Here is a 21,920-nt window from a genome sequence, read left to right as displayed (position 1 = left end):
GGGGTGGGCAGAGGGTGGGGTGGGTAGAGGGTGGGGTGGGTAGAGGGTGGGGTGGGTAGAGGGTGGGGTGGGTAGAGGGTGGGGTGACCAGAGGGTGGGGTGAAGACGAGGGGTGGAGACAAGAGGGGTGATGATGACCAGAGGGTGGGGTGGGTAGAGGGTGGGGTGGGCAGAGGATGGGGTGGGCAGAGGGTGGGGTGGGTAGAGGGTGGGGTGGGTAGAGGGTGGGGTGGGTAGAGGGGGGGGTGACCAGAGGGTGGGGTGAAGACGAGGGGTGGAGACAAGAGGGGTGATGATGACCAGAGGGTGGGGTGGGCAGAGGATGGGGTGGGCAGAGGGTGGGGTGGGTAGAGGGTGGGGTGGGTAGAGGGTGGGGTGGGCAGAGGGTGGGGTGGGTAGAGGGTGGGGTAGGTAGAGGGTGGGGTGGGCAGAGGGTGGGGTGACCAGAGGGTGGGGTGGAGACAAGAGGGGTGATGATGACCAGAGGGTGGGGTGGTGAGGAGTTCACTGATGGAAGGGCATGCTAAAGGCTGAGATTTGTATACTTGTCTCTGCAGTGAAGGACCCATGCACTGATAAGAATGGCGGCTGTATGCACAAGTGCCAGAATCACCATGGAGTTGCTCGGTGTGAGTGTCACCCAGGTTACGGACTGGCCAGTGACATCAAGGGATGTGAAGGTAAACACCTTAAAGTCTCTAAGAAAGTAGAGGTGCTGATGGGCCCTAATTATGATGGCATCAATGTGCTGGGTACAGGACAGATATGAGATATGCACGCCCAGAAACCTGAAGCTCTCTGCAATCGAGCCCTTCATGGATTCTCAGCTTTCCCCTTCTGAAGTCAACAGCCAGCTACTTGGCTTTAGTGGACGTCGAGACAAGGTTGTGGTTCTGCACCATTCACTATACTGTGACTCATCGTTACCTGTTACTTGTCCATCAACGGTGGTGCAGTCAATGAACTTAGCTTCATGTGTGGAGTTTCCATGGCAACCCGCACCATAACCTTCCACCAGACCCTTGCATACAGTGTTGCTCTGGGCACATCGTCCCAGCAAACCCATCACACACATATAATGCAAATCTTGGTTAAGAGTAGATTACCTGTTAGGAGGTGGGCAGATGGGTGGGGGTGGCCAGAGGGGGGGGTGGACAGAGGGGGTGTGGACAGAGGGGGTGGACAGAGGGGGGTGGACAGAGGGGGTGGACAGAGGGGGGGTGGACAGAGGGGGGGTGGACAGAGGGGGGGTGGACAGAGGGGGTGGACAGAGGGGGGTGGACAGAGGGGGGGTGGACAGAGGGGGGTGGACAGAGGGGGGGGTGGACAGAGGGGGTGTGGACAGAGGGGGTGGACAGAGGGGGGTGGACAGAGGGGGGGTGGACAGAGGGGGTGTGGACAGAGGGAGGGATGGACAGAGGGGGAGGGGTGGACAGAGGGTGTGTGGACAAAGTGGGGGGGTGGCCAGAGGGGGCGGGGGTGGACAGAGGGGGTGTGGACAGAGGGGTGGGGTGGACAGAGGGGGTGGCCAGAGGGGGAGTGTGGACAGAGGGGGAGGGGTGTACAGAGAGGGGAGGTGTGCATGAAGCACCTCCTAAACCCATTGCTACTTCCAAAACGGCTTGGTTTGGGATCAGTTCCATCCAAGACTGCAAGAAATTGCAGCGAATTGTAGGAGCAGCTCAGACCATCACACAAACCAACCTCCATTCCATTTTCTCCATTTATACACCAGCAGCATAATCAAGGACTAGTCGCAACCTGGTCACTCCCTATTCTCCCCTCTCCCATCAAGCAAAAGGTATGGTAGTGTGAAACACACACCTCCAGATTCAGGGACAGTTTCATCCCGGCTGTTATCAGGCAACTGAATCATCCCACCGTAATGAGAGAGCAGTTCTGAACTGCTATCTACCTCCTTGATGACCCTCAGATTATCCTTGATCGGACCTTGCTGGCTTTACCTTGCACTAAACGTTATTGCCTAATCATGTATCTATACACTGTAAATGGCCCGATTGTAATCGCGTATTGTCTTTCCGCTGACTGGATAGCATGCAAGAAAAGCTTTTCACTGTACCTCAGTACATATGACAATAAACTCAACTGAACTGAACATGAAAAGGAGATTTAATGAAAGCAAGTTCATAACAACACCATCAGCCCAGTGTATAGACCCAGTAACCATCATTGCTGGCCCTAGACCATGGAACTCTATGCCCATAGACAGTGGGAGCATGTTGTAGTTCAAGAAGGCAGCTCAAGGCACCACCTTGATGGCAACCAGCCTTAAAGAAGTTGGAGCAAAAACTGAGAGAACCCACTGCTTTATTGGACAGATTGTACTTCCACATTTTTTAATATTTGCTTTGTGAACTCACAGAAAAATCCAAAGAGTTTTTCTTATGTTGGATTTGAAGGACCTTACATCCACCACACCAGTCGTGGTGTGTAGGAAAGAACTGCAGATGCTGGTTTATACTGAAGATAGACATAAAAGGCTGGAGTAACTCAGCGGGACAGGCAACATCTCTGGAGAGAAGGAATAGGTGACGTTTCAGGTCGAGACCCTTCTTCAGACTGGTTAGGGATGAGGGTGACGAGAGATATAGACGATGATGTGGAAAGATAAAGAACAATGAATGAAAGATATGCAAAAAAGTAACAGTGATAAAGGAAACAGGCCATTGTTAGCTGTTTATAAGGTGAAAACGAGATGCGAATTGGGTGGGGGAGAGATAGATGGGGAGGGAATGCTGGGGCAACCTGAAGTGAGAGAAATCATGGGCTGGAAGCTGCTCAAGCGAAATATGAGATGCTGTTCCTCCAATTTGCATTTAGCCTCACTGTTAATGGAGGAGACCTAGGACAGAAAGGTCTGTGTAGGAATGGGAAGGTGAATTAAAGTGTCTGGCCACCGGTAGAGCAGGTTGGTTCATGCAGGCTGAGCGATGGTGTTTAGCGAAAAGATCGCCCAGTCTACGTTTGGTCTCGCCAATGTATAAGAGTCCACATCTTGAACAACGGATACAGTAGATGAGGTTGGGGGAGGATAGCATCTCTGGAGAAAAGGAATAGGTGACGTTTCATGTCAAGACCTTTCTTCAGACTCTGTCTTCCAGTGTCTGAAGAAGGGTCTTGTCCTGAAACATCACCTATTCCTTCTCTCCAGAGGTGCTGTCTGACCCGTGGAGTTCCTCCAGCTTTTTGTGGCTATACCAGTAGTGATCATTGCCTGTACAGACACTCATCAATATTCTACGACTCTGGATTTTTGGCAGCGTGAATAGTGCACGTATCATTGACCCTGTGTTGCAGGGACAATCTCTACAATGGTTGCATTTCCAAAAATACTATTTACTTCATAAAAATGTGTCAACGTAATTTGCAGAAGTCTTATGAGCAATATAAGGGGAAAAGAATGTAGGAAGGAAGTGTTGGTGCTGGATATACACTGAGGATAGACATAAAATGCTGGAGTAACTGTGGGGTCAGGCAGCATCTCAGTAGAGGAGGAATGGGTGACGCTTCTGGTCTGTCTGAGGAAGGGTCTCGACCTGAAGTCTCGCATTCCTTCACTCCAGCATTTTGGATCTATCTTTAAGGGGAAAATGCACAGAGACCCCAAATTTTAGTTAAAGAGGCAGATGCCTGAAAGGAGGAGAAAGCTGAGAAAAATGTTTGGATAAATAAATGAGGGAGTAAAGGAAACTGGAGTGGTCGTGGAGGTCAGAGTTACAGTGTAGACACCTCATGATGATGGACAAAACCAGAGAAGAACTTGGAAGCCAGAGGAAATGTTGACATCAGCATGTTGCTGGAACGGAGACCAGAATATCTCAGCAGGTAGAGACGATGAATGAACCATTGCTATGTCACTGACAACCACCACCTTCTCCCTCTTCTCTTTGTCTCTGCGTTTCACAGATATGGATGAGTGCGTGTTTGGGATCGCTGATTGTTCACACGGATGCATCAACACACGTGGGTCTTTCTCCTGCGTTTGCAATGCAGGCTATGAGCTGGGTGCTGATGGCAAGCGGTGTTACCGTAAGTTAACCCCTTCATATCTTCTCACCGGAGCAGCTCCAAGGAAGTATTAGAATCTAGATAGACATGAAATGCTGGAGTAACTCAGTGGGGCAGACAGCAACTGTGGAGAGAAGGAATGGGTGACGTTTCGGGTCGAGACCCTTCTCAGTCTGAGAGCCAGAGGAAAGGGAAACGAGGGATATAGATGGAAGTAGAGAGATATAGAACAAACAAATGAATGATAAAGGAAACAGGCCATTGTTAGCTGTTAGCTGGGTGAGAACGGGAACCTGGTGCAACTTGGGTGGGGGAGGGATGGAGAAAGAGGAATACAGAGGTTACTTGAAGTTAGAGAAATCAATATTTATACCACTGGGTTGTAAGCTGCCGAGTGAAATACCAGTGCTGCCCCTCCAATCTAGGAATCTGGGCTCATTATAGCAAGCTTGTAGCAGGCTCTCGAAATCGCTAGTGAGCTCCATTCATCACCTTCCAGCCTCTGTCTACACCTCCCTCACCTGGCTCAATCTGCCCTCAACTCCCTCCTCCCCTAGTTCCACTGAACACCTGCCTCACCTGTTCACACTGGTTGCCCCTCCTCTACATTCACAATCCCACCATCTTCTGCCTGACTCATAGAAACATAGAAAATAGGTGCAGGAGGAGGCCATTCGGCCCTTCGAGCCAGCACCGCCATTCATTGTGATCATGGCTGATCATCCCCAATCAATAACCCGTGCCTGCCTTCTCCCCATATCCCTTGAATCCACAAGCCCCTAGAGCTCTATCTAACTCTCTCTTAAATCCATCCAGTGATTTGGCCTCCACTGCCCTCTGTGGCAGGGAATTCCACAAATTCACAACTCTCTGGGTGAAAAAGTTTTTTCTCACCTCAGTCTTAAATGGCCTCCCCTTGATTCTAAGACTGTGGCCCCTGGTTCTGGACTCGCCCAACATTGGGAACATTATTTCTGCATCGAGGTTGCCCAGTCCTTTTATAATTTTATATGTTTCTATAAGATCCCCCCTCATTCTTCTAAACTCCAGTGAATACAAGCCTAGTCTTTTCATGGCCTCAATCACAAGTATGTCATTCCTCAAATTAGGAGACCAAAACTGAACACAATACTCTAGAAGTGGTCTCACCAGAGCCCTATACAACTGCAGAAGAACCTCTTTACTCCTATACTGAAATACTCTTGTTATGAAGGCCAACATTCCATTAGCTTTCTTCACTGCCTGCTGTACCTGCACGCCAACTTTCAATGACTGGTGTACAAGGACACCCAGATCTCTCTGCACCTCCCCCTTACCTAACCTAACCCCATAATAATCTGCCCCCTTGTTTTTGCCACCAAAGTGGATAACCTCACATTTATCTATATTAAACTGCACCTGCCACACATCTGCCCACTCACTCAACCTGTCCAGGTTTCTTTCAGTTCCTCTACCCCCTTAGATCCTCTGTCCTCCAGTACTTCTGGGAGATTGTTTGTGTCTTCCTTAGTGAAGACAGATTCAAAGTACCTGTTCAACTCTTCTGCCATTTCCTTGTTGCCATAATAATTTCACCCGTGTCTGCCTTCAAGGGACCCACATTTGACTTTGCTACCCTTTTTCCCTTAACATATCTAAAGAAGCTTTTACTGTCCTTCTTTACATTCCTGGCCAGCTTCCCCTCGTACTTCATCTTTTCAGCCCGTTTTGTTTCCTTCTGTTCTTCTATGAAAGTTTCCCAATCCTCTGGCTTCCGGCTACTCTTTGCTGTGTTATACATCTTTTCTTTTCTTTTTATTCTATCCCTAACTTCTCTTGTCAGCCACAGTTGCCTCCTACTCCCCTTAGAATCTTTCTTCCTTTTTGGAATGAAATGATCCTGCGTGTTCCGGATTATGCCCAGATATTCCTACCATTGCTGTTCCACCGTCATTCCTGCTAGGATCCCTTTCCAGTTTACCTTGGCCAGCTTCTCTCTCATGCCTTCATCGTCCTCTTTGTTCAACTGCATCACTGACACTTCCGATTTAACCTTCTCCTTCTCAAATTGCTGATTAAAACTAATCATATTATGATCATTACCTCCTTTACCTCAAGTTCTCTTTCTCAAATCTGGTTCATTGGACAACACTAAATACAGAATTGTCTTTTCTCTGGTCGGCTCCATTACAAGCTGCTCTAAGAATCCATCTCGGAGGCATTCTACAAACTCTCTTTCTTGGGGTCCTGAACCAACCTGATTTTCCCAGTCTACCTGCATATTGAAATCCCCCATCACCACAGTGGCATTACCTTTGTTACATGCCAGTTTTAACTCCTGCTGCAACTTACACCCTACATCCGGGCTACTATTTGGGGGTCTGTAGATAACACCAATTAGTGTCTTCTTGCCTTTACAATTCCTCAACTCAATCCACAGTTTCATCCATGTAGATAATGTAAATAGTGAGATTAAACGAGAATTTACCAGTTTGAAGTTTGATCTGTATTTTATGATGCGTTACGATGAGGGATTACGTGAAGAACCCGCTCAGCACGCATGCGCGGCATACTTCAAAGCAGCGGTGTGGAATCACAGATAGACACAGTTATTGAAGTAAACATAGTAAAGACAAGGAGACATCAGTTTATCAGTTTGACCCATATTATTGAGGGTGGGAGCGGAGGGCACGTAATCCCTCATCGTAACTCCTCATAAAATACAGATCAAACTTCAAACTGGTAAACTCTCGTTTAATCTTACTATTTTACTTCGGAGTCACGTGAGTGACTACGTGAAGACTTCAAAGCTCTGTGATTTCGACCCGTGTAACAGTTATTACTTCACTCACTGCCGAAGTCTTTGAGGGAGGAAGTGTGTTATCGTAATCAACCAATGAATCTGTTTGTAGAAAAACACAATGGTATTTTTTAACAATAACAACAAAGAAATTAAATTGCTCCCCTGGGCTTAAATTTAATATTTGCAGTCCGTAAAATCTTTCCTGCAAATAAAACAGGTTTTGCCAACGGCTTATTATAAAATTTCTGAACAGTCTTTCCCCCGACCATCCTGCTGTAGCCAGGATGTGGTCTATAGGCACGTCCATTCTTTTAGCCGTCGATGTGGATGCTGCCATGGTGGAATAAAATTTGTACATGTTAGTGTTTATCCCAGCAGTTTTTAGCACCTGCTTGAGCCATCTCGCAATGGTTTGGCTCGTCACCCGACCATAAGGTTTTTTATGACTGACCCACAAGGCTTTTCATCTCCCTCGAATATTTTGGTTGTGTCTATGTAGGATAGTAGGTGGGTCATGGCACATAACCGTGGTTCTGGCGGGTAAGCCCGGAATTCCATGACTGGATTAGGTGTTCCTGGTCTGCTCTGTTTGATCAGTCCCTGGATAATGACAGAGATCTGGTCTGGAGCTGTGAGCATGCTGTCCAGTCGCAATAGGTGTAGTGACTGGACCCTCTGTGCAGATACAAGTGCCATCAACATGAGTGTTTTGAGCATAGATTTTTCCAGGTTGAGGGATCTGGCTGGTGGCCATCCCCTGAGGTACGTCAGGACCACACTGACATCCCATATATGGGTGTACCTTGGTCTAGGGGGTTAGAGTTGTAAATACCCTTCATTAGTTTGACCACCAGCGGGTGGGACCCCATGGCCTGTTGTCCTGGAGCTGGTTTTAAATAGACAGGCAGGGCACTTCTAGCTGTGTTGATGGCTCTGTAGCTGAGTCCTTCATCGTGGTGAAGGTTCGCCAGGAATTCCAGTACGTTGGTAACTGTAGCGGTTGAGTAGGTGGTCCCTGTATCCAAGCAGTACTTCTCCCATTTCTTGATGCTGGACAAGTGCTGTTTTTTAGTGGATGTTCGGAGGGATGCTGACATGGTGTCGACGGTTTGTTCTGATAATCCCAGTCCCAGAAGTGGTTTGTGCAGAATCTGCAACCCAGGAGTTTGATTTTTTCATGGCACGGGTGGCTTGTGCCCGACACTGGGTGTTAATAACTCTGGGACACTGGGGAATACCATCGGAGTTTCAACAACAATGTCATGGAGTATTGGGAACCATGGCTGCGTAGGCCAGTCGGGTACTATCAAAATACCTGAAGCAGAGTCCATTTGTATTGTGCGTAGTCCCCAACTGATGAGGCAGAAGGGAGGAAATGCATAGAAGAAGAATTTCCCCAATCCAGCGCGAACGCATCTACCGCTGCTGCCTCAGGGTCTGGTTCCCAAGCGACATACATAGGTACCTGGTGATTTAGCCTTGATGCAAATAAATCGATATCTGGCGTGCCATATTGCTTGATAACTTTTGCAAATTTTTTGGGGTTTAACATCCATTCGATGTTGTCATTAAATTTACGTGACCTGGTGTCTGCCACTGTATTTAGCTTACCTAGCAGGTAAGTTGCTGATAGCCAAATATGTCTTTCGACACACCATTACCAAATTGTGTTGACCAACTTGTCGCATGATACCGATTTTATGTCGCTCATATGGTTAATGTAGGCCACCACCGTAGTATTATCTATTTGTAACCGTACATGCAAGTGATGCATATTTGTGCATATGCTTTTAAACCATAAAAGTCACCCAACATCTGTAGATAATTAATGCCCAGTGTAAGTGGTAACGATGACTCTGGGTTAGTCCATCTACTACTTGTTAGTGATGATAATAGGGTTGAAATTATGCCAAACGTTTTTTGCCCACCACTGTAGTTATGATATTGCTTCAGTGGGTAACTTCATGACACGATCATAATGACCTGTATGTCGTTTTGGTGCCTGTACCTTTGCTCTTTGTAAGTTTTGACAGTGCAAAGGTCCGAATTGTGTAGCCGGAAATGCTGCTACCATTTTCCCAATTACTCTGTTACTTGTCGAATAGTTGGGAGTACGTGGACCATTAAATTGTTGCATGAATGTGCCAATTCAACTGTTTTGTCTCTTGGCAATGTTACAGTCACGTAGACTGAATTAATTGTGAAGCCCAAGTAGTCCATGATTGTGGATGGCTTCAACTTAGATTTATCTGGATGTAAGACAATCCCAGGGTTTCGAATAACTGTTTGGTAGCTGATACAGCTGACATAGTCAATTCCATGGTCTTGCCTATTTTTTTTTTTAAGATATCATCAAGATATGCCATGACAATATGTTTTTGTCTTGTGAATATTGCCAGAGCTGGTTTTAGTATCTTGGTGAATAATCTTGGGCTGATGTGAACCCATTGGGTAACGCTTTAAATTGCCATAGCTGCCCCATCCAGGTAAATTTCAGGTATCTGCGATGATCCTTGTGAATGGTACTAAATAGTAAACATCTTTAAGATCAATGCTTGCCATGAAGTATCCTTTGGAAATTAGTTGTTTGGCAGTAACAACTGTTTCCATTTTGAAATGTATATACTTAACAAACATATTTAGTGAAGTTAAGTCAATGATGATGCGACATCCACCATCTTTTTGGGTTTAGTGACGAATATTTGATACGAATTCCAAGGGTTCATGTTTCCCATGATACCCTTTGTAATTAGTCTCACCAGTTCAGCTTGTCCCTCTCGTTTCTTTAACGGAGAGGGAAAATACCCTCTGGGGTAAATGTTGAACTGGTGGCAATTTTTCTAGTATGAATTGTATTTTGTATCCACTAGAGCCATTGAGTATATACTGATCACTCGTGATAGACTCCCGTGCTTCTTAAAACAGGTGTCATCTCCCCCCTGTTAGTATTAAGCCCCTATTTTCTATACGTTGGTAGGAACCAGACCCACCTACCTCCATGGTTATGGGTATTCTTCTGTTTCCTGCCGGTCCAACGAGTCTTGCACGTTGTCTGACGTGGCGGTGATGTTGGGGGGTGGCGCATTTTCCATGGGGCCCTGGCCTGAAAGGCTTACGGGATTGGCATGCAGGCCCCGAGCTTTCACCAGTACCATGAAGTAGACCCTCCTGGTGGACGCGTTAGAGGTACTGCTGACTGGTTTACGTGTGGTGCTCATTCCAGACCCTGTCCTCTTGCGCCGATATTTTGGACACTTCGTCCAGTTTTTTAGGCTTGGTTTGGTAACTTAGCCAGACAGCAGGATCTGTGGTTGTGAGGTCGGCGTTCTCACAGTCCTGTAAATTTTTTGAGTTGAGGGCAGGTTTTATAACTTCCTGAGAAGTTGCGGAGCATTGCGAGCAGTAGGGTCAGGTGTTTTGCCATACTACCCTGACCCTCTGGAAAGAGCATGCGAAAATGATAGCCGACGCCAGGGATATCAAATTCATTTTAAGATATTTGGGTTTTTAAAAGCGATGCTCAATGTACCCCCAAATAACGGTGGGCACTTTGAGTAAATGCAATCTAGGGGAGGCGTGATGAAATCCAACACCTCATGACTACCTGTCTTGGAGAGGTTTTTTGAAAAGAACAGGTAGTAAGCTGGCCGTCAGTTGAGACTGAAAAGCCATCTCGCTAGTGGTGGAGCCACATAGCGGCCACACCCAGCAGCTCTTCCTGATCCTGTACCTCAAGCATACTCCCGATGTTGTTCAGCCAGTGACCCCTCTTCTTGACCAGCCCAGCTCTGGTCCCCATCAATCCCTCGACAAGGGAGATGGCCTGTGCTGTTAGGCACTGGAGTGGGAGTGTTAGCTCCCTTGGCGGATTTGCCCCTGCTCCTGAGGCAAGTCTCGCTGGAGTTTTTAGTTCCATGACCTTCCTCTGGCTTGGAGAAACAGACACTCTTGTTTCTTGTTTGAAGTGCTGATCCCATCTTCCGTGTCTGTCTCCAGCGTGAGGTTGGTCCTGACCTTGCTGTTAGAGGCTGTCTGCCGTTTTCGGGCGGCATTTCAGTGGTTCTCGGGCGGCGAGTCTCCTTGTCGGGAGTCTGCAGGGGTGCCGGCCGGTTTTAAAATTTCCCTCCAGTCCGCTGCTGTTGGTCAGACAGCTGTTTAGCGGACTGGGCATCAGCGCAGCCCCCGTGTCTGTGGACCGCAGCGTGTGCGGTCCCGTTGCCGCCTCTCCCCCCTCCACTGTCGGCTCCTCCCTGGAGTCGAACGGGGGCCGCTTCCCTCTGCTGCTTTGCTCCCCCTGGAGCAAAAACAAACGCAAAGACCGACTTTACTCTGAAGGTAAGTACTTACCTAACGTTCCTTTCCTTCAGGCTCGTAGCGGGAACGCCTGAATCCCGCCTGCCGCTGTTGCACTGCTGGCATTTAATGCCGCACATGCGTGCTGAGCGGGTTCTTCACGGAATCACTCACGTGACTCCGAAGTAAAATCATAATTAGCCCCGTGACACACAGGTTCCAACCTGAAAACCATACATTTATTACTACCTTGTCTCAGTCTTTTCAATAATTCTCTTTTCCTTTTAAGATGATTTTCCTCCCCTCCCCAACTTATCTTCTTCTTCTTTTGAGTCCATCTTGTTACAAATGTTGACATCGCTGTCATCGTCCGTCTTGAATAGGACGCAAGCTTCCGCCGACAATCAGCGGAACTATCACTGGTTGTAATAGATGATGATGGTAGCAGAATTAGCTCAGGATACCTCCAGTTTCCAGCCCCGCGATGTGGATGCTTCTGCTATAGGGCCTCCCCAACCTATGAGACCAAGATATTTAATAACCCTTTATGAGGTACATCAAATACTTCAAGAAATTCCAGAAGCGCCACATCCATTTCCTTGCTCTTATCTCCCTGGCTGGACACAAACTCCCAGAGTGGAATCAAATGTCAGTTTTATTTATAAGACCTAAAGACCTGTACCCAACCATATTTTGATTTCTTATTACTGCAGCCATCTCTGTGTGTACAGAGCATTTATTCAGGCTACCTGAGCTAGTCCCAGTATTTTTTCCATATTTCAGATTTACTTAATGACTTGAGTTGCAATTCCCAGCGGGTGAAGTGGCATTGAAAGCCACATTCAGCACTGTGGATGACGACTGCATTGACGGCACTCCCCTCAGTGTTTGTGTGGAAGCCAGCAGGGACAATGTACTGCAGCACTGATGGCAATATCTGCTCACTTCCGCAGGGATTGAGATGGAGATCGTCGATGGCTGTGAATCAAACAATGGAGGATGTTCCCACCACTGCCGACACTCTGCCTTTGGCCCCCAGTGCAGCTGTGATCAAGGCTTCCAGCTGGATGCTGATCAGAAGACGTGTGCAGGTAAGGCTGAGTGAAGGGGTGACCACTGAGATGCTTCAGGTCCAGCACAGTACATCAGTAGTTGGTGATTTAAGGTCAACTGAATGTAAAAACAGTACACATCTTACAGTGTCATTGATTTCTGCGGACTTGAAGTAACCTAATAAATGCTTGAGTGTTTATATTATTGCAAGGATGTCCCAACTGTGGCCAAGCCAGCAGCATTCTGGCCGGCACTTTACAGGTGGACAATCATACCAACAGTTTCAGATAGTGACCTGGCAGTTTCCGTCCACACCTCCTGCCTCTCTCTCGCATCCACTCCATCCTTTTGTTCTTTGTTCCACATTAACTATTTATCTGTCCAAAGATAATACCTGGGCCAGAAACAATAGCTGTCTTGACTTCTCCACTCCCAATCTGAACGAAACTTGTTGAAAACAAACCACAAGACAATTGTGAGTAAGGTGGTCCAAAAATTGTACTGCTATCGTTTACTGTGTTGGCATAGTTCTGGGAGCACTGGGGCATGCACACAGACATGCACACACACACACACACAGAATCACAAACAAGATGAGACGTTTAGTAATATACTAGACCAAGTGGGACCCATTCGGTCCCTGTCACATGGGAGGCCTGGTCCCCCAACGCAACCCGTTCCCCCAATGCAATATTCCACCATTCACCCATAGCCCCCAAGTGTGTAGGGGCGGCACATTTCCCCTTATGCCCCAGCAATCCCTCCCCCTCCTCTTTAGCCTCCCTGTTTTTAAACTCACTCACTCACTCACTCACTCACTCACTCACCCACTCACTCACACACAGGCATCCAAACAAACAAGATGAGAGTTTTAATAATATATATATATATATTATTAAAACTCTCATCTTGTTTGTTATATATATACATACACACATATATAGATAGATAGATATCTGTTATATATATTTGGAATACAAAGTAACATCGGTAAGAGTAAAATAAAACCAGCTTCCCGAAATTGGTTTAATCGACATTTCTAAATTTTGTCTACTGTTGACATTTACTGCAAACCCACTGACTCCCACAGTTATCTGGACGACACTTCCTCCTATGCTGCCGTTTACACTGCCTCTATCCCCTATTCTCAATTCCTCCATCCCCACCCCATTTGATCCTAAAATGAGGCTTTCCATTCCAAGACATCTGAAATGTCCTCTTTCTTCAGTAAATGTGGTTTTCCCATGCTGTCATGGATCCTTCACCTGTGTTTCCTCTGTGTGTCCCCAGATGGAACAAGGATAGACAATAGAGGTCCCCTGGTCCTCACCTTCCCCCCACCAGCCTCCGCATCCAACACATCATCCTCCGACATGTCCGTTACCTCCCAACGTGATCCCACCACCAGTCACATCTTCCCATCTCCACCCCTTTCCAACTCCAGCAGAGACCCTCCCTCCGCAACTCCTTTGTTCACTCATCCCTTCCCACCCAAACCATCCCCTCCCCAGGTACATTCCCCTACAAATGCAGGAGATGTTACATCTGTCCCTATATCTTGGGCCTCGCCTCCATCCAGGTACCCCGACAGTCCTTCCAGGTGAGACTCAGGTTCACGTGCACCTCCTCTCACCTCATCTCCGGCATCCACTGTTCCTGATGTGGCCTCTTGTACATTGGCGAGACCAAGTGTAGATTCAATGAACATTTTGCTCAACATTTGTACTTGCTCCACCAAGGCCTACACATTTTAACTCCCCTTCCCATGCCCACACTGACCTTTGTGGACTGTTCAGTACAAAAAATATTCTGGACAGATCCATTATATGTTAAATAAGATAAAGGTTCTAATTGTCCAAACAATTAGTTTTAGTTGAGTTTAGAGATACAGTACTGAAATAGGCCCTTTGGCCCATAGAGTCAGCACCGGCCAGTGATCCCTGCTCACTAACACAATCCTACACACAAATAGGGCCAATTTACAATTTTACTGAAGCCAAACCTGTACATCTTTGGAGTGTGGGAGGAAACCGGAGCACCCGGAGAAAACCCACACAGGTCACGGGGAGAACGTACAAACTCTATGCAGACAGCACCCGTAGTCAGGATTGAACCCGGGTCTCTGGCGCTGTGAGGCAGCAACACTACCGCTGTGCCTCCGTGCCACCTTCTTGGCGATGTTGTGGATGATTCAGTTCAGAGGGAGTTGATGAGAACTTGTCCTGTCCTCACACAGATGTGGATGAGTGTGCTGCTGGAGATGGCTGCTGTGAACAGGACTGTTTCAACACCCCTGGAGGATACGAGTGTGGCTGCCAGGCTGGCTACATCCTCAGCCTGGACGGCTGCACGTGTGACGGTGAGATGGACAGGTCGTGAACAATGCATCGTGACACGATAAACTGGCCCAGTGCTGGAAGCCTGAAATAAAACCAGAAGATGCAGGAAACACTCACCATGTCAGGCAGCATCTGTGGAGAGGGAAATAAATGTTAATGTTTCATGTCCATAAGGCATGGGAATAGAAATAAGCCATTCAGCCTATCGAGTAAACTCTGCCATTCAATCATGGCTGATCTATCTTTCCCTCTCAACCTTATTCACCTGCTTTCTCCCCATACCCCTTGACACCCGTACTAATCAAGAACCTATCGATCTCTGCTTTAAAAATACCCAATGGTCTCCACAGCCATCTGTGGCAATGAATGCCACAGATTCATCACCCTCTGGTTAAATAAATTACTTCTCATCTCCATTCTTAAGATACGTCCTTTTATTCTGAGGCTGTGCCCTCCAGTTCTAGACTCTCCCACTACTGGAAACATCCTTTTCATGTCCTCTCCAACCAGGCCTTTCATTGTCCACTAGATTTCAATTAGATCACAATTCTCCTTCATCTCAGCTTAAACCTGGGTCCTCTTGTCATCTATATCCCCTACCATGGATTAAAGATTCTGACTATCTTTCTCTTACAATGTTATATTCCTCTATCAGCTCATCACTCAGTCTCCTTCCCTCCACGGAAAACAAGCCCAGCCTCTCCAATCTCTCCCAATAACTAAGTCCTCCAAACCAGGCAAATTGCCTCAAGTCAAGTCAAGTTTATTTGTCACATACACATACGAGATGTGCAGTGAAATGAAAGTGGCAATGCTCGCGGACTTTTGTGCAAAAAGACAAACAACCAAACAAACTATAAACAGAATCATAACACACATATACCTTTACATAATAAATAATGGAAGGAAAAACGTTCAGAAGAGTTAGTCCCTGGTGAGATAGGCGTTTACAGTCCGAATGGCCTCTGGGAAGAAACTCCTTCTCAACCTCTCTGTTCTCACCGCATGGCAACCGAGGCGTTTGCCTGACCGTAGCAGCTGGAACAGCCCGTTGCAGGGGTGGAAGGGGTCTCTCATGATATTGTTGGCTCTGGAGTTGCACCTCCTGATGTATAGTTCCTGCAGAGGGGCAAGTGAAGTTCCCATAGTGCGTTCAGCCGAACGCACTACTCTCTGCAGAGCCTTCTTGTCCTTGGCAGAGCAATTCCCAAACCAGATGGTAATGTTTCCGGACAAGATGCTTTCCACCGCCGCTGCGTAGAAGCACTGGAGGATCCTCAGAGACACTCTGAATTTCCTCAATTGCCTGAGGTGGTAAAGGCACTGCCTTGCCTTACTCACGAGTGCTGAGGCGTGTGATGCCCATGTCATAACCTTGGAGATGTGGACTCCCAGATATTTAAAACAGTTCACCCTATCCACAGGATCCCCATTTATCCTCAATGGAGTGTACGTCCTCGGATGATGTGCCCTCCTAAAGTCCATGATCAGCTCCTCCCCACCCTCTCTGGTCAATCACTTCTCTCTTTCCCCCCATTCCCTGGAACACTATGTCCTGCACTCCAACATTAAGCTCAACCTGCTTTGAATATACTTAATTAATCAGCTTGTCTGTGCGAGTCTGAGGAAGGGTCTTGACACAAAATGTCACCTATTCCTTTTCTCCAGTTTACACTAAAGATAGACACAAAATGCTGGAGCAACTCAGTGGGTCAGGCAGCATCTCTGGAGAGAAGGAATAGGTGATGTTTTGGGTCGTTACCCACCTCCAGACTGACCCAATAGGTCACCTATCCATGTTCTCCAGAGATGCTGCCTGACCTGCTGAGTTACTCCAGCACTTTGTCTCTATCTTCAGTGTAAACCAACTTCTTCCTACGTGTTATATTTGCCTCTTGCTTGTTAGTCATTAAAATGACCACCAAGAATAATTCCTTGAAATACATTTTTCAAACATTTTGGATGATGTTTCGTGAAGGGCAGAAACAATTGAGACGCAATCACTATTTGAACCAAAACCTTGTCAGCCTATGTCTAGTGCTCTTTGCTAAAATCTCTACTGTATCAGACTGTTAATGTTGGGCAGGGTTCAAGGATTGTAAAGCCACAAAACATGACATTTATATTTAAAAGCTTGTCAGTGGGAGTGTGCGAGAGAGGTTTATGGAGATGTTAACGACACAGTAACTTTCACATCTTGCCCTTGCATCAAGACTGTTCCAAACACATGAACATACTGTGGGAGGTAAGGGACTTTCCTTGTTCCTGGAAGCAGTAACTGGAAATTCCACACGCTAAATCCCGGGATAATATGTAAAGCTTGAAAGGCTTTGAATTTAGTTTTATATCAAGTTCTGATTTATTTCTTACAAATGTATCTTGCTTCTATCCTGTCAAAGTAATTAGATTGTTGGAACTACTTGCTTGTCTTGTGGGCGGTGCCCGTGACATTTGTGTTTGTGTTTGGTCATGGGCCTGGGATTGGGATGATGCGGTGAGGCTCTGTGTGGGTCAAGTGGGAAGACAGACTACGGGAGAGAATGTGAAGCCAGAATTTCTGGATGCTGTTGATCTGGTTGGCAGTGCTTCATAAAAACCCTGTCTGTCAAACATTCATCCCTCCCGGCAACTACTGGGATGTTCCTCAAGATTCCCTGCAAATATTGACACATTCCCAAAATTCCACAGCCCCCACACACTCTGAAAATATTGCTGTGTACTCGGAGTGCATCAATTATTCTACATGTAGCACCAACTCCCCCGATATCTTCTAGACTTGGGATGGCACGATGGCGTAGCGGGTCGAATCACTACCTCACAGCCCCAGAGATCCGGATTTGATCCTAACCTCGGGTCTTGTCTGTGTGGAGTTTGCACGTTCTCCCTGTGACTGCATGGGTTTCCTCCAGGTGCTCCGGTTTCCTCCCACATCCCAAAGACGTGCGGGTTTGTCAATTAGTTCACCACTAATGTGAAGGGAGTGGATGAAAAAATGGAATAACGTGGAACTAGTGTGTGTGGGTGTTTGACGGTCTGTGTGGACTCAGTGGGCCGAAGGGCCTGTGCCCATACTGTATTTTTAAACTAAGCTAAACTCAACACAATAATCTGCAGATGCTTGTTTACCAAAACCCCACAAAATGCTGAAGTAACTCAGTGAGTCAGGCAGCATCTCTGGAGGACACGGGTAGGTGACATTTCTGATACATAAACTGGAGAGACTGCATCTAATATTCTGCTTGAGTTGCTTAAAACCTAATGGTATGAACCATTTGAATTCTCCAGATTTATGTAACAGCCCACCCATTTCCCCCCTCCTCTTCCCTGTGCCACACCTGAATGTGCTACCATTAGTCCATTTATTCCAAAGCCCCTTTCGCTCCCCTCCTCTAACTTCATATTTCACACCTCTTCTCTCCTTATGTCACAGCCTTTTGTCTTTTTTTCACCTCTGGTCTTTGTCACCTATCTGGAAGTCACCCCCCCCCCTCGCCTGCATCCACCTATCACTTGGCCATCTTTGTCCCCCTACCTCTCTTCCAGTTTTCTCCCCCCTACTACAATCAGTCTGAAGAAGAGTCGCAACCCAAAACATCACCTATCCCTGTTCTCCAGAGATGCTGTTCACCACTGAGTTACTCCAGCACTTTGTGCTTTTTTGCCTCAGACATATATTTCCTCAGATAGCAGGTCTTGATCAATTGGCCAGGTGGACTGAGGAATGGTTGATGGAATTTAATGCAGAGAAATGTGAGGTGGTGCATTTTGGGAGCACTAACATGGGCAAATCCTACAGAAGGGCTCCTGAGAGTGTTGTAGAGCAGAGGTGATCGAGGAGTATATAGTTTGTTGAAAGTGGCATCACAGGTTGACATGGTGGTCAAAAAGGCATTTGGCTTCATCTGTCAGAGCATTGTGTATAGTTGAGAGATCAAGATGCCGTTGTATAAGACGTTGGTGAGGCCACATTTAGGCTATTGTAGGTAAAATAAAATGCTGGATAAACTGACTGGGTGAGGCAGCATCTATGGAGCGAAGGAAATAGGCAACGTTTCGGGCCAAAACCCTTCTTCAGACTATTGTGTTCAGTTTTGGGCACCATGTTATAGGAAAGTGTCAAGCTGGAAAGGGTGCAGAGATGATTTACGAGGATGTTGCCAGGACTCGAGGGTCTGAGCTACAGGGAGAGTTTGAGTATGCTGGGATTCACAGAGTCTCTTGCCCACAGTAAGCGAATCGAGAACCAGAGAACGAGGGTTTAAGGTGCGAGGGGAAAGTTTTAATAAGAATCTGAGGTGTAACTTTTTCACGCAAAGGGTGGTGGGTGTATGGAACGTGCTGCCAGAGGAGGTAGTTGAGGTGGGTCTATCCCAACGTTTAAGAAACAGTTCGACAGGCACATGGATTGGATAGGTTTGGAGGGATATGGGTCAAACGCAGGTAGGTGGGACTAATGTAGATAGGACAAGTTGGTCGGTGTGGGCAAGTTGGGCCAAAGCACCTGTTTCCATGCTGTGTGACTCTATGACTCTATATTAACTGGTTTCCAGCACCCCTCTGTAATATTCAGACATGCCCAGGAACAACGATTGAAAATAGTAAGATTAAACGAGAACTTACAGTTTGAAGTTTGATCTTGATTTTATGAGTAGTTACGATGAGCGATTACGTGAAGAAGGGCCGTCCGTCTGCGTGCGCGTCAATCTTCAAAGCAGCGGTGTTAAATCACAGATAAAAAGAAGACCTGAGAATAGTAAGATTGTGAAGAAACTAGAACTTCCAGATGACCTTGATAGTATGAGGGTGGGAGCGGTGGGCACGTAGTCGCTCATTGTAACTACTCATAAAATCAAGATCAAACTTCAAACTGGTAAGTTATCGTTTAATCTTACTATTTTACTTCGGAGTCACGTGAGTGATTACGTGAAGATTTCAAAGCTCTGTGATTTTACGCCGGTTACGAATCCAGGCGTCACACACTGAATGGATTGACCATGGATGAGTGTAATCATTAAAGCATTCAGACATTACGTAGTTAAGTAAAGACACTTATGCTTTAAATGGAAGAAAAGTTAAAAAAAACTAGTTATCCCTCCCAACCTTAGGGGAAAACTAAGGAACAGAACTTAAAATGGTACGTGCAAACACCCCCGGTCCGGTTATGGGTTTGTTATAAAACCGGTGGACCGTTTGTTCATTCGTCCATCCTGCAGCCGCTAGGATGTCGTCAAGGAGCACGTCCATAGCTCTTGTTGCCGACCTAGATGCAGCCCTGGTGGAGTGAGATTTAACAATATGAATGTTCACACCGCCATTACCTCCTTTGACCATCTGGAGATGGTTTGAGTTGACTCCTTCTGATGTGTTTTTTTATGGCTGATGAGGACCGATTGTTCTGAGCCTCTGAGGTCCTCCGTAACTCTCAGATAGTGCTGTTAGTATGTTACCACACACACAACCATTGGTCCTCTGGATATGCCAAGTACTGGATCTTCATCCCTGGCATTCCTGGCCTGCTCTGTTTTATCAGGTTCCTGATTACGAATGTTGTGTTGTTCATATTGGTGGTCATGTAGTCCAATCGTAGCTTTTGCAGTGCTGTTTGTAGTGCCATCAGCATACCACCTTCAGGATTAGTTTCATAATGTTGAGGCAATAGGCGGTACCTACTGTCGAAGTAGGGTTAGTACCACGATCACATCCCATGTGTCCGTGTACCTTGCCTTGGTGGTATAAAATTATAAATTCCCTTCATAAATTTGACCCGTGCCCTGCTTCCAGCATCAGATAGGAGGAGAGTGCGCCTCTGGCACTATAGATTGCACTATAACTTTGTTTATAGTTATAGTACAGAGTTGATAGGAACTCTAAGACATCCGTTATCCGAACTGTGTTGTATTTGTTCGGACAGTCCTATGCCTTGAAATGGCATCCTCAGAATCTGCAGACCAACAAGTTAATACGTTCATGTAGTGGATGATTGCTCCCTGTAACTGGGTTCACTAGTAGGTCCCTGCTCTTGGGTACAGCCATAACTGGCTGGATTATATTCCCAAAATTTTTGGGAACCAGGCTTGAGTAGGCCAATCTGGCACTACCAATATGCCTGTGGCTTAGTCTTGCTTGATTTTGGTCAAGCATCGGTTTGTGAGACAAATTGGCGGAAATGCATACATAAACATTCCTCCCCAATTGAGGGAGAAAGCATCCACTGCCTCTGCTCCTGGATCTGGCTCCCAGGACACACATCTGGGTAACAGATGGTTTAATCTAGATGCAAACAGATCAATATCTGGTATGCCAAATCATGTAGTTATTTCATTAAATACTGCCCGATTCAACATCCATTCTGTGTTATCATTAAACATTCTTGATCTAGCATCTGTCACCGTGTTATATCTACCTGGTAGATAGACCGCTGTAACCCAAATATCAATCTCGATACACCAGTGCCAAATGTGGTTTTACAATCTGTCGCAGGATACAGATTTTACACCACCCTTGTGATTGATATATGCCACCGCAGTGGTGATATCAATCTGAATTTGAACATGCACAAGTTGCATGTTGTTACAGAAAACCTTGAGCCCATATTGTGCCCCCAACAATTCTAAGTAATTGATTCCATGTTGTTGGGGAATTACAGACGCTTGCTCATTCCATCTGCCCCCACAGCTCTAGACTGTGTTTGTGGCTCTCCATCCTTAGCCGCTTGCATCGGTTTGAAGAACCACCAATGGCTTTCGAGCAAGATTTCCCCTGAGCTGTCTCCCATTCGTTATCCACCATAGTTATTCAACAATGGCCTCTGCTGGCAATCCATAGATTTGCCAATTTGGCCTGCATGGAATCTGAGTGTTCGTTCCTTTGCTTGGTGCAAATTCTGGTAATGCAAAGGCCCATAACGTACTGCTGGAAATGCAGCTACTATTTGCCAATTACACTCGCTGTTTGCCTGATAGATGGCTTGTATTTGACTATCAGGTCATAGCAGGCTTACTCAAATCTTGTTGTTTGCCCCTAGGCAAAGTCACCAACATATTTACTGTGTTGATTGTAAATCCTAGGTGATCAATTACCCTTGTAGATGTCAATTTTGATTTAACTGGATGGATGAGGTAACCAAGTCTTTTAAACAGGGTTTTGGTTTGTTTTGACTGATGCTTCTGCCAATTCTTGGTGACTGCAAAATGAAAATGTCATCCAAATATGCCATGGCTTTGTGGTTCTGAGACTATAGTAGATCCACAATTGGTTTCAGTAGTTTAGTCAATAGTCTAGGAGCTGATGTCAAACCATTTGGCAGAGTCATGTATTGCCATTATTGACCCATCCAGTTAAACTTCAAATATCTCCTGCTCCTACCGAATAGTATGCATCTTTGAGGTCAATGCATGCCATGTGACCATTTTTGGAAACCAACT

General features: G+C 46.4%; 1 protein-coding gene across 1 annotated transcript in view; it reads left to right on the top strand.

The window, feature by feature from the left end:
• megf6 (multiple EGF like domains 6) overlaps positions 1 to 21,920 on the top strand; it is a 611,064-nt gene that overhangs the window by 465,526 nt on the left and 123,618 nt on the right. Inside the window, 4 exon segments of the mRNA XM_033047803.1 lie at positions 558 to 680; positions 3,928 to 4,050; positions 12,058 to 12,195; positions 14,394 to 14,516. Of these exon segments, the coding sequence (XP_032903694.1) occupies positions 558 to 680; positions 3,928 to 4,050; positions 12,058 to 12,195; positions 14,394 to 14,516 (507 nt within the window).

Source organism: Amblyraja radiata, chromosome 31 (assembly GCF_010909765.2).
Source record: "Amblyraja radiata isolate CabotCenter1 chromosome 31, sAmbRad1.1.pri, whole genome shotgun sequence".
Lineage (NCBI taxonomy): Eukaryota > Metazoa > Chordata > Chondrichthyes > Rajiformes > Rajidae > Amblyraja > Amblyraja radiata.
This window is presented reverse-complemented; position numbering and strand designations above follow the sequence as displayed.